At 42.7% G+C, this 13,308-nt stretch overlaps 2 protein-coding genes across 6 annotated transcripts in view; both read left to right on the forward strand.

Annotated features, from left to right (window-relative positions):
• Positions 1-268: 268 nt before the first annotated feature.
• On the forward strand, positions 269-11,589 carry LOC149981441 (solute carrier family 22 member 6-A-like). The gene is made up of 10 exons (XM_090242730.1): positions 269-814; positions 1,756-1,859; positions 2,479-2,633; positions 2,776-2,944; positions 3,378-3,501; positions 3,944-4,050; positions 4,772-4,983; positions 6,038-6,146; positions 8,800-9,012; positions 9,232-11,589. Exons 1-10 carry the CDS (start codon positions 413-415, stop codon positions 9,308-9,310), a joined length of 1,674 nt encoding a protein of 557 aa, XP_090098856.1. The 5' UTR covers positions 269-412; the 3' UTR covers positions 9,311-11,589.
• Positions 11,590-13,017: 1,428 nt separating this feature from the next.
• LOC110529523 (tyrosine-protein kinase Fyn) overlaps positions 13,018-13,308 on the forward strand; it is a 74,251-nt gene continuing 73,960 nt past the window's right edge. For 3 of the 5 annotated variants that reach the window (XM_090242735.1, XM_090242731.1, XM_090242733.1), the window contains exon 1: positions 13,018-13,264. The gene's annotated coding sequence lies outside the window, so the exon portion shown is untranslated. The remainder of the gene's footprint in view (positions 13,265-13,308) is intronic. The other 2 variants (XM_090242732.1, XM_090242734.1) reach the window with 1 other exon arrangement.

Below are 13,308 nucleotides of genomic sequence, written 5' to 3' on the forward strand. Positions count from 1 at the left end.
ATGCAGTCACTCAGCCAGCACGAAGAGCAGTTCCTCCCTCTGAGCTGAGACTCCACCCTCAGGATCTAGGGCCCTCCCTCCCCGTACAGAATGGTTATATTACCCTGCAAATGCAGTGCTTCAAGTTCACAACACTACAGACAGCGGCAGCAGCCTGCCTGCGCTCAGGGTTTACTACACCATAGACAGGTGTGACTTCAACTGAATGAGGAGTGAATGAGAATTACACAAACCAGCCTGTATAGCTTATCCTGAGCTCTGTGAGGTGTCAGCTGCCTCTCAGCCGTCTGTCCACTCCACTTTCAATCCATTCAGAAGTTTAAAATCTTTGTTGGCAACTTGAGAGAGCACTGTTCTGTTAGACCTCTTGTATCTGTGATGATACATTAGGGTCTGCATTGAAATAGCAGCTATGGAAAGAAGCATGAATTTTGACGAGATTCTTTCTCATATCGGTGGCTTTGGCAAGTTCCAGAAGATCTTGTATGTGTGGATTTGCCTCCCCCAGGTCCTGCTGGCGTTCCACATGCTGATATCGGTCTTCACGGGGGCCGTCCCCCCTCATCTCTGTCGCTCCAACAACACCACCTGGGCCTTGCCCGCCAGCTCAGACGCATTCAACTTCAGCCTGGTTATGGGCCCAGACGGTGACCCTGACCTGTCCTGCTCTGCCCCTGGGGGGGTCCCTAGCACCCCGCTAGCCCAGTTGAATCACAGCACCGCCCTGGCCCTTAGCGATGACCACGTCACCGGGGTTTGTCAAGGGGGATGGGAATTCAGCAAAGAGACCTTCCACAGCACCGTGGCAACCGAGGTGAGTAAGTGGTGGTGCAGTCTCTCTGTCAGTCTATCTGTCAGCCTCTGTCTCTGTCTGGTTCAAACATGATCATTACCCTCTGTCCCACATTCTCAGATGAATTCACATGAAGCCTCTGCCGTTTGTTATGTCGAACTCAGCAGCACTGAAACTTCAGGACAGGGGTGTGTCACCGTGTGTTGTATTCTTTCTGGAACTACTTTCTGGAAATCACTGAGTCTTTCTGGAACCTGTTATGATTTATAAACACTGGGATCAGACCTTCACTGTGAGGCCCACTGTTGGAGGGAGGCTGTCTGTATGATCTATAATAACTCATATTTTCTGTCACATTCCACCCTGATTGATGTCAGTGCCCTGAAGGATGTTTCGATGGAATCTGTTGAATGGCAAGGTGCTCACAGGCTTCTATTGGAATCTGTTGAGAAGCAAGGTGCTCACAGGCTTCTATTGGAATCTGTTGAGAAGCAAGGTGCTCACAGGCTTCTATTGGAATCTGTTGAATGGCAAGGTGCTCACAGGCTACTATTGGAATCTGTTGAGAAGCAAGGTGCTCACAGGCTTCTATTGGAATCTGTTGAGAAGCAAGGTGCTCACAGGCTTCTATTGGAATATGTTGAATGGCAAGGTGCTCACAGGCTTCTATTGGAATATGTTGAGAAGCAAGGTGCTCACAGGCTTCTATTGCTCAGGGGCAAAGGAGTAGGACACCACAGTCAAAATACAGTTACCGTGTTGTGCGAGTGTGAACCTTCACAGTGTAATAGGCTATGTATAGTCAATCAAGGACAAAAGCCTGGTAACAGGGATATAGTATCATTTGAAATCTGAAATGTTATACCTAGTACATGGTTTATAAAGAATGTAGGTGAAAATACAGATGGGCTTGTTAATATGATGTAGCATTTCATCTCATTTGAACCCTCTGTCCTTGACAGTGGGATCTGGTGTGTGATAATGCCAATCTGAACAACATTGGTTCCTCAATCTACATGTTTGGTCTTCTGGTCGGCGCCGTGCTGTTTGGTTCCTTAGCTGATAAGTAAGTATAAAACAACCATGCGTCTTCCACCAGTGATACTTATGTATTTTTAATCTAATTTATAATTAGCTTGGCTCAGATAAATTGAAGAGCCTGAGGATCCATGGAACATCTATTGTAGGTAGGTCACAAACTTAATAAAAGGTCATGCTAAACAAATATAAAGAGAGAGGTCAGTCACAGTTTAGGTGAAGTAAAACTAAAATTGAGCTCAATGAACACTTTGCAGCTTGTATTGCTATGTGCATTTGCTAGTATATTTGATTTGTGTATCTAGGATTATTCATAGAAAGTACACAGACAAAATGTCTGTACAGACTATTTCAGTACTAGCTGTCTCATTCATTGATATTTATAGGCGGCAGTGGTTTCATTTGAAATGCACTCTTGTTGGCCAAAGTCAAAGGTCAAAAGCATTTGAAGCATTTAACACTGGGTATTTTAAAGAGTGCATCTAATTTGCAGCACCCCCCACTCCCTAACAGTCTAATTCATTCTCAACACACATAGTGTGTTGTGAATTCTGTAATGAATGTATTGTGATGTTCTTAAAATTGTATAACTACCTTAACTTTGCCGGACCCCAGGAAGAGTAGCTGCTACCTCTTTCTTGTTTCAGGTTTGGACGCAGGAACATCATCCTGGTTGGTTTGACTATCCAGTCAACCTTTGGGGTTGGTGCTGCTTTTGCCCCAAATTTCTACATTTATGTCTTTCTGCGCTTTGTGGTTGGAACAACTATTTCAGCTGTCATCATGAACGCATTTGTTTTAGGTTAGTCTCTCTCTCAAACACACCACACACATACACACACACATGAAACATTAATAACATTTTGACTTGTGATCTAAGAAAAAAATTCAGATGATAAGGTGTTAGTTTTCTACCCTCTATACTGTTCTGTTGTTGCCCCCAGGCACAGAGTGGACAGGATCAAAGCACCGGATGCTAGCTGGGATCATCACAGACTACTTCTTTGGGTTCGGCTACATCACCCTGGCAGGCCTGGCCTACCTCATCAGAGACTGGCGTAAGCTCCAACTGGCCATCTCAGCACCAGGCTTCCTCTTCATCTTCTACATCTGGTGAGTCACTGGCCAGCTGCAGCACGCCTGTAGCCTTAAATACAAACGGAATATCACTCACTTTCAATATCTTCCATGAAGGGAAAAGATCATTCAGTTTGGATTCCAGGCTAGCAAGACAACTCACTGAAGGAGAAATTCAAGAGAATGTAGAGGAACTCTCTTTTTTCATCAATAATCAAAACCAGATGGGTCATTGAATGCCATTTGGGAATACCTAAAGTATATCTAAGTTGCAAAATTGTGTGCATAGTACCAAATTATTTTATTTTCTTTTTCTAATATTTTAGCACTAGTATTGGCCTATATCCTGCCTCATGACTAAATGTATCTTCATGTTTATATCTCTTGTTCCCATGGTGCCAAACTTATGCGGAGAGTCATATGTAGTTGTTTATGTCTGTGGGTCAACACCTCTCCTCTACATTCTTAGGGTCCTACCCAAGTCGGCTCGGTGGCTAATGGCCAACCAGAGGAACGAGGAGGCCATGGATCTGATCAGGAAAGCTGCTCTGATGAACGGCAAACCCCTGCAGGAGGACATAGAGATACGTCAGGTGTGGTTACGCATGCGCACACACACACACACACACACACACACACACACACATATAACTGGACTCAGGAGGACATTGAGGATCAGGTGTGTTTTTTGTTGTTGTGAAGCTAGTACAGTATCATTAAGGCTAATTGCTATAGAGAGAAATAGCCGGCTGGTGGACGAGATTAAGCTATCATTGATCATTATGAAATTCCAACAGCCTTGATTAAAGCACTTGCCAAACAACGTTTCTATGTACAGGCAATGTTGAGCGCAATACCGCCAAAACCTGAGCATATTAAAGTGCTTTGCATGCTATCCTCTATGCTGTGTAGGCATGCGGGACATGCAAATTATATGAGTTGCATTGGTGTGCTTTTTGCATTGATGAGGTCATTCCTTTTCTGAGAAGCATCAGGTGAAATGCTCAGGGCTCATCTGCTCTTGTTATTTTTCAGGGGTACAACGATATGGTGAAGATGGAGGAGAGGAAAAAGGACACAGTCATTGACCTGGTCCGTACGCCAAAAATGAGGAGGAATTCATGTATCATGTTTTACCTGTGGTGAGTGTCATACCGCTCCTTTCCCAGTATTCCGTGTGATGTTCGCAGTAGAACTTTGTCAGGACACATCCTGTTGTGGGGCAAACAATAATTAATCAAATCTACTGTATCAACTACTGTTTCATTGAGATTTCTGTTTCTGCCAAAAATTCATAACATTCATGTATCATTCACACTAATGATTCATTATTAACTATTTTCATTATGGGTTGATTCCCTTGATGTGGTACGCCAATGTAGTTCTCAGAACTGTTCACTGCACAGGCTTCTTAAGGCCTCCTCAGGTCACTATGCTTGCTGTGTAAGCCATTTGAATTGCAGTGTATCACTCACTGAGGCAACACTGAAAGATTATTATTTGAATGGGAATACTTTACGTAGCTTCCCAGGCACTGGGAAGTGAGTGTTGATGTAGAAAACATTGTCAATAGATATCACTACTGTAAAATGTTGCACTATATTCCGTGTCAAATACAGTTTACAAGAGGTATATACTGTAATATTAGTCTGTTAGAAAGTACCTTGATTTTGGTTCAATTATCCAGTCTGTGGCTAGAGAGACATTTCTGCTTCCCAGACATCTTTCCACTTTGCATGATAGGCTTATGTCAAACCAGCAGAAGAAAGGAGTCCTTGTTTCACTGCAGTGACAGCGATGTTATTAATCTTTCCCTTTCCTCACCAGTGTTTCCTCCACCATTCCATCTCTGTGTCTGTCCAGGTTTGTCAACGTGCTGGTCTACTATGGCCTGTCCCTGAACATCTCTGACTTTGGGATGAACATCTACCTGACCCAGCTGATCTTTGGCCTGGTGGAGATGCCCGCCAGGACCATCACCCTCTTTACCCTGAACCGCTCCAGGAGGATATCCCAGCTAGCCTTCCTCGCTGTGGGAGGCCTGGCCTGCCTGCTAACCATCTTCATTCCTGATGGTATGGACCATTCCACAGAAAACTCTGCTGGGTGTCAATACGGCTTTAAGACGTTTAAACACATCCTGAGCTACATGACGAGTTACAGTATCCTCCTGGCCCTGAAAAGACTTCAGTTGACTTGAATTAAGTTGTTTACCAGTGTAATTAAACCATGGCAGTCCTTGAATGATGTCATAGTTGTGTAGTTTTATAGCCTTGTTTATAAGTACTTAGCTAGTAGTCAATGGAAAGTCTTTGTGGCTTGGAACTTGGCTTATGTTCGAAACTGAAAAACTTCTGCAAGCCACATTTAAATGTTATATAACTAGCTCATTTTGTAATAACCAGAGTTTGTTACTGACTTAACCTCCTGGGTGTAGAGTTGTTATTAACTCCCACCGGGGCCCTCATGGAAGTCATGTCAGCCGTACACTTGAAGACACTACCTTAGGTGGTTACAGTCTCCAGTAGGATCTACACTACCGTAGATGGTTACTGTCTCCAGTAGGATCTACACTACCGTAGATGGTTACGGTCTCCAGTAGGATCTACACTACCTTGGAGGTTACGATCTCCAGTAGGATCTACACTACCGTAGATGGTTACGGTCTCCAGTAGGATCTACACTACCTTAGGTGGTTATGGTCTCCAGTAGGATCTACACTACCTTAGGTGGTTACGGTCTCCATTAGGATCTACACTACCTTAGGTGGTTACGTTCTCCAGTAGGATCTACACTACCTTAGGTGGTTACGGTCTCCAGTAGGAATGCTGGAGAGTGATTCACAGTGATGTAACCTAGAGCTTCAGATGCTATACACAAATAGCCTAGCTATTTACCTGTTTAATCTCTCCCCCATCACTTCTCCCCCCTCCCCGTTTAATCTCTAACCCCATCATTTTTCTCCCCCCATTCACCCCATCACTTATCCCCCCCATACCCCCCACCCCGTTTAATCTCTAACCGCATCACTTCTCTCTCCCCCCATACCCCCTGTTTAATCTCTAACCCCATCACTTCTCTCCCTCCATGCCCCCCCCCCCCCCCCCCCCCCAACACACATATACACAGATCTCTCCATTATTAGAACTGTCCTGGCTATGGTGGGGAAGTTTGGGATCACCGCCTCATTATCCATCGTCTACGTCTACTCAGCAGAGGTCTTCCCTACTGTCATAAGGTGAGCGTCTGACTCAAATGGCACCCTATTCCCTATATAGTGCACTAGTTTTAACAAGAGCCCTATGGGCCCTGGTCAAAATTATTCCTTTACATAGGTAATGGGGTGCCATTTGGGACACACTTTTGGAGTGTTCTGCTGACTAATGTGGACTGCTGATGTCTGGGCAGGTTTCCATCAGGATCATTCAGGAATAGAGCATTAGATCACAACATGAGTCTAACCATCCTTGGAGTTAATCCTCTAACTGACTCTGTCAATATCTCTGTGACCTTAATTTTGTTGTTGAGGGCTGAGAAGGTATGTCATAAGAACGATAACACGCCATTGTTTCATACAGTGAGCGTGTAGAAGGGGCTCCTGGGTAGTCTAGAAGACTCCAAGAGGCAAGTCGCGTTCAGATTCTCCTCCTCACAGGCCATGTTCAGAGGGCCATGGTTTTACTCTGTGCGTCTGGGTCAAAAGATCACTGCGTAGAGGCAGTTGCCAGGGCTCATCGGGAAGTATCTGTGTTAGTCCTTTGTTAGCATGGTTGGCTAGACTTGCAGCTAGTTAGCCAAGTTAGCTAAAGCCTTGCAGCGATAGCTAACCAAATCTCGAGAGCTAGAGACTGACGGGTAGAAAATGTATTTGGTCGGTACTCAACACTATCGACAGGAGCTGAAATACTATGTTCTGCAGTGTTAACTTCATGGTTCGCATGAAAACAGTTCAGTAGAAAAAACAGAAATCACGTCGCGCTGAGGAGAGCTTTAGTGAACACAGTCACTTCCACAAGGAAGAGAGGCAAGAATGACAAACTTGGCAGGCAAGTGGCTCATTTTATGAAGGAGGCTCACCTCATTCACCATTTGACCTGTCTCTCGAACAGACACTGTGTGATTGGTTTCTTCGAGCTTGTGGACATGGCCAGGTGTATCCATAGTGAGACATCAAAACAAGTATTTGAAATAGAACTGTTTCCACTTCAGTCAGCAAAAATTATTGATATGTTAAGCTAAGTTTCGTAATACTTCTTCATTGCATTTTACATCGATAAGTAAATGGTGCGTGTGTTCTTTTTCATGTGGACACATCTTTTACCAACAAATGCCAATAACGTCTTTCCTCATTGCAATAGTCGACACTGACTCAATGGGTGTATAAAGGTCTGTTAATTCCTAACTTTGAACTTCTGATAAGGGCTGAAACAACTGTTGCATGAAGTCACAAGAGTATTCTGAATGGCTGCTCAGTTAAATTACCTGTCCTGATTTGTCATAGACTCGTGCTAAAAAAAAATAATGAGCAAGCCTTCCTTCATTACCTGGTCTCTGTAAATTGGTATAATATCACCAATATTATCTGTCGAAGATGCTTGAACCTTCTTTTTTTATATTTTCAGTGGTATTGTTAACAAGCACGCCCTCATAAAGAAAATATGCATTAAAAACAGGTTCAGCCCCTGGTTCGACCGTGATCTGGCAGAGTTACTCCACCTCAAGAATACCATTTGGCTCGGCACACAAATATTTAGACTGACTGGCTGTCGTTCAAGAAAATGAGAAATAAGTGCACTCAGGCTATCCGGAAGGCCAAAGTTAGTTACTTTAATGAGCAGTTCTCTGTGGGTCTAACCTCAAGAACCTCTAACCTCAGCATCCTGGAGTCACCTCTTCACTGCATACGTTGAGACTGGTGTTTTGCGGGTGCTATTTAATGAAGCTGCCAGTTGAAGACTTGTGAGGCATCTGTTTCTCAAACTACACACTCTAATGTACTTGTCCTCTTGCTCAGTTGTGCACCGGGTCCTCCCACTCCTCTTCTATTCTGGTTAGAGCCAGTTTGCTCTGTTCTGTGAAGGGAGTAGTACACAGTGTTGTACGAGATCTTCAGTTTCTTGGCAATTTCTCGCATGGAATAGCCTTCCTTTCTCAGAACAAGAACAGACTGGCGAATTTCAGAAATGTTTTATTTGTTTCTGGCCATTTTGAGCCTGTAATCGAACCAACAAATGCTGATGCTCCAGATACTCAACTTGTCTAAAGAAGGCCAGTTTTATTGCTTCTTTAATCAGAACAACAGTTTTTAGCTGTGCTAACATAATTGCAAAAGGGTTTTCTAATGATCAATTAGCCTTTTAAAATGATAAACTTGAATTAGCTAACACAACATGCCATTGGAACACAGGAGTGATGGTTGCTGATAATGGGCCTCTGTACGCCTACAGTATGTAGATATTCCATAACAAATCTGCCATTTCCAGCTACAATAGTAATTTACAACATTAACTATGTCTACACTGTATTTCTGATAAATTTTATGTTATTTTAATGGACAATTTTTTTTATTTTCTTTCAAAAACAAGGACATTTCTATCCAAACTTTTGAAGAGTAGTGTATATCTCACTTTCAGGAAGTGTCCTGCCCGGTGTCTAACCATTCAAACTATTCATAACATTAAAATCAGATTCTGATGTTTCCCATGATTTGCCTAGTGTACATTTCTCTGACCCAAACAACCACAATAAGAAGAGAGGCAGCAGACTAGCTGAGCAGCTGTTGTTAATTGTTTGGAGATGTGGCAGAACGGGTCTTACTGCACATTCTTAATTACAGTGCTGCGACAATGTGGAGTTATTTTGTCTGAACACGTCTCCTCTGTGCTCCACAGGCAGAGTGGAATTGGTATGAGCTCCATGTGTGCCAGGGCAGGGGGAGTCCTGGCTCCCATCATCTACTTGCTGAGGGGTGTCAGTAAGAATGCTCCCATGGTGCTGTTTGGCCTGTGTACTCTGCTAGGTGCAGCCCTCACCCTGCTGCTGCCTGAGACAGCCCACCAGCCCCTGGCTGACACCATTGAGGATGTGGAGGGATCCAGCATCAGGTCTGAATCCCATCTCTATCCATTGAAGTGGAAAACAGTGAGAAGATTATATTACATAGTATTTCAGTTGAAACCAGGAGTGAACATCTTAGCTTGGGTTAACAGCCATTTCAACCTTTCTGATTGTACTTTAACTGTTATTACAGTGCTGAACTGGGATTACCTGTAGGTTCATGTAATGTTATTAGTAATCCAAGGATATCCGCTTGTCTCGTCTAGTGAGGAATCAGAGGAAGGGAACATGAAGCCAGCCTTCTATGAGGAATGTCCAACAAGGAACCCAGACATCCTAATCTGAAGAACCAGGAGTGGGACAAGGCACCAGTCCACTGATACTTTGAGACCTGTGGTCCTGTCATCTGGAGAACTTCTAATACCATTCCTCCAAGGAACTCAACTGTGCGTTGTAAGATATCTGCTAAGAGTGTTTGACCAAATTTGTAGCTTGTAAAGTTATTTCCTATTTTGTACATAAGACATTGATGTCACTGAACTGACATTTTATACCGTTTTATTTTATATTTAAACATTTTTCTATTGTTTTGAAAATATGTACTATATGTTGATGTTTTATAGTGACTATCAGTTCACATTTAGATTGATGATGAAGTACATTAGTAACAGTTTATTTATGCCTCAAATATCCATTTATCAGATTCTGAAAATACTGTCAAGGACACACCATTGTTTGGTGCCAATAGCCTTGTGCTCTTTTTATCCACATTTCTTTGATGGTGCATCCCTCTTCCTGGACTGGAACTCACTCCCATCCTGTCCCTGTCTGTTATCTAGTAAGTCTTCCTGAATGTCTGTCTTGTCTGACTAGGCACCCCTACAGTACTGTTCATACCTAACAGGTTCACCTTAAGATGTTAGCTCAGTTTCAGCCAACGAATGCCGTCATCGTGCATTGTGATTTTGTATAAAGTGACCACACTGTGAATGAGCATAGATGACAACTTATGCAAACTATCACACGTATGCAAGATGAATAGCTAAATATGTTTTTCTATTTGAAGATAGAATTTTGTTTACTTGACGGATTCTATATTAGACATTCCTAACTCTACATTTAGAAGTGAATGTGTTTGAAGTTGATGTTGGTCTGTGATCATGATGAGTTTTTTAAAAGTGTGCACTCTCTAGAACAGCAGGCTTATAGGACAACTGCTCCACATAATGCTTGTTAGAAAATCATGCTGAAATTCTAGCCATCTGCTGGTGCCCATGTAACGGAGCCCATGTAACGGAGCCCATGTAACGGAGCCCATGTAACGGTTAAGAACATACCGTTCACTCCACAGCAAACTTGAAATGTCAAGGATGGGAGCTATAGAATAAGATCATTTCCAGTGGAACGTTGTCAAGGAGGATTGTGACGTGTGTTGCGAAGCAGAGGATCACTGGTTCAAGCCCAGTATGGGGCAGTCAGACACTGGAGGAAGCTAAGCTGTTAGAAGCACACTGACCCCCGGTACAGCCAGTGTCGGCTCCAAGATTACCCAGTTAAAGGTCTCTATAGGGTCAGCAGATGACAAGACAGAGATGCCCTTATTCAAGACAAGGATGCCCTTATACAAGACAAAGATGGATGGACTGAATCATAAAGAGTTATGACAGTGTTACTCCAAGTTAGGAAACCCTCTCTTCAAACATGAAGTTTACATTCCACATTTACATTACATTATTAACATTTCAGCTGAAAGCTTTCATTCTGAGTGCTTACAGTCAGTATATAAAGTACATTATAAACTGGGTGGTTCGAGCCCTGAATGCTGATTGTCTGACAGCTGTGGTATATTAGACCTTATACCACGGGTATGACAAAACATTTTTACTGCTCTAATTACGTTGGTAAACAGTTTATACTAGCAATAAGGTACCTTGTGGGTTTGTGGTATATGGCCAATATATCACGGCTAAGGGCTGTATCCAGGCATTCCTCGTTGCATCGTGCGTATGAACAGCCCTTAGCCGTGGAATATTGGCCATATACCACACCCCCTCATGCCTTATTGCTTAATTGAACCGCAGCAGTAACACCAGAGAGACTGATCCGAGTTTGAGATCTTTCACATCGGAGAGAAATAGAAGAATAGAGAAGAATAGAAGACTGTTGTGATGACATGCTCTCTCTGTGGTACTTTGGGTGGATCTTATTATTTTTATGGCAGTGGATGATTTGACAGGCATCAATTGTTCCCCTGTCATTGTAAGGCTTAGGAGAGCAAAGCCGCACATTCTTGTTTTGGATGAAACACAGGGTTTGCCTTACAGTCATGTAACCAAACGACTGTAATAGGCCTATATGTTTAGTAACAGTAGTCAACAGGAGTCCGATGTGTTGTGTTAGTGATCACTGCCACTCTCTGGATGAAAGTGGTACTTGCTTCTTGTCTGACATAAGCTGCTGTATATACGGTAAGTACTGTAATGGGGCACAAGCATGATGACCACAGAGATTGTGTTACAACATATGCATTTCCTGATTCTGTAGCATCAGTACTTTTATACAAATGTATTACAAATTTACAAAATCAAAGTAAAATTGGGAAGTTATCCATGATGTGATATTAACACATTTCATTTGTACAATATTGTTCTGCTTAAACAATGTTTGCTATGCTGTGTGTCATTTCAAAAAGGCCTATAGTCAATGTTGAGGGGCAGCACAGGGGCTCATAAGATGCCAGTGTTAATAGACTTGTTTTTGGGGATCAACTGCAGGTTGATGCTGTCTGACTGACTGAGTATCTGGCACATATGGCTGTCAATGAGTCGCTGCCCAGGGGACATTAGCAACAACTGGTATTTCAATTAGACTACAACAGAGGATCCCAAGAACAGCTGCAAGTACCCACTGACCATCCCCCCACCACACTACAGCCAGAGAGAGCTGTTGTACTGTATTTTGTCTGTGAAAGCTTTGACTTAATATTTAACAGTTGAAGTGGCATTGTCTATGATGTGGAATGTACATTAGGCTTACTGTCATTGTACAGCCCAGATGTGAAAAGATGCATTGTAAAAAAATGACAGAGACGCTAGTGTGAAACAAGTGTACAGCTGTAGGCACACATCTCCTTAGAATATCATGCCTGCACTGACATTTGTTCTGGTACTATGCCGAGAATGTATCAACAGTGTCCTGGGCTCATTTGTCATTTTTTTAAAGGTACATTTACAGTGTGGAATTACAGTGAAGTGAAATTATTAGGAGTATGCACAGACCTTTTTTCATTCCACTTGGACTATGCAATTACGTGCCAGAGCTCTGTTTCTAGAGTATAGACCATAGTGCCTATTTCATTGACATTGGCATCAAATTGAAAAACAGATGTTTTATAAGTGTGACTCTGTTTCCATATCTGATCTCACTGGTATTTGAATAATCCAGATCTAATTTCCTGAATTCTATGAAGGTATAATGAGAGATAACTAGGGAGCAGTTTGAGTAATACGAACTGGTAGTTGTTGGCAGCAGAGGGCGCCCCAACGCAATGATTATTAGCCCGCACTGTCAACGCGAGAAATCATTGATTGAATTCCAAAATCTTTGACTCAATCGCACTGATGATGATGATGATGATGATCATCACAAAACTTTGTCCCACAATACAATGTACACATTTTCCGTGTTCTGAGCAGTTATTTTTCTGTTAGTCTATCGTCTCAACTATAGAAGTATCTAACATTTGCTATTCGTGCAGGCATGTATGTTAATTGGGCACACACTTTTCTAAAGAACTGATGCAGTTGTCAATTAAAACATCACATTTTTCCATCCCTATCATGTGAAGAAGGCCTACTTCATCCCTCCATCTATTGATGAACATTCATTAAGGGCAGCCATGTCTTGACTTAGTCTAGACCCAAAATGAATCTCATGTCATGGAAATACCTCTTTCGCAATAGTCTCGCAACCTCAATAATCTTCTAAATGCCTAGCCTACTGACTTTATTACTACCGAACCTGTTTACGATCCCCTGTTCCTCACTACTAGTAGCATCCTCCCATTCTATTGGCTGGTGATGTTGTCAATCACTCCACTGGTCCCGTTAGTTTCATTGTGGCCCTGCAAAGACAACGCCATCATACCCCATACTCAGCAGCTATAGCGAGCGGGGCAGCTCGAATATCACACAGGATTTATGTAGGCTATAAGGTTATTATTGTCACAAAAACATCAAGCGTCTCATCTTCAACTGCAATGGAATACATTCGTCCGGTTAATTAGACGCCTTCGAATCGGTAAGGAACCATTTGTCCTTCTTATCCTGTTTCTGTGTAATCGC

Source organism: Oncorhynchus mykiss, chromosome 8 (genome assembly GCF_057628025.1).
Source record: "Oncorhynchus mykiss isolate SJ-2025 chromosome 8, ASM5762802v1, whole genome shotgun sequence".
NCBI classification, from domain to species: domain Eukaryota; kingdom Metazoa; phylum Chordata; class Actinopteri; order Salmoniformes; family Salmonidae; genus Oncorhynchus; species Oncorhynchus mykiss.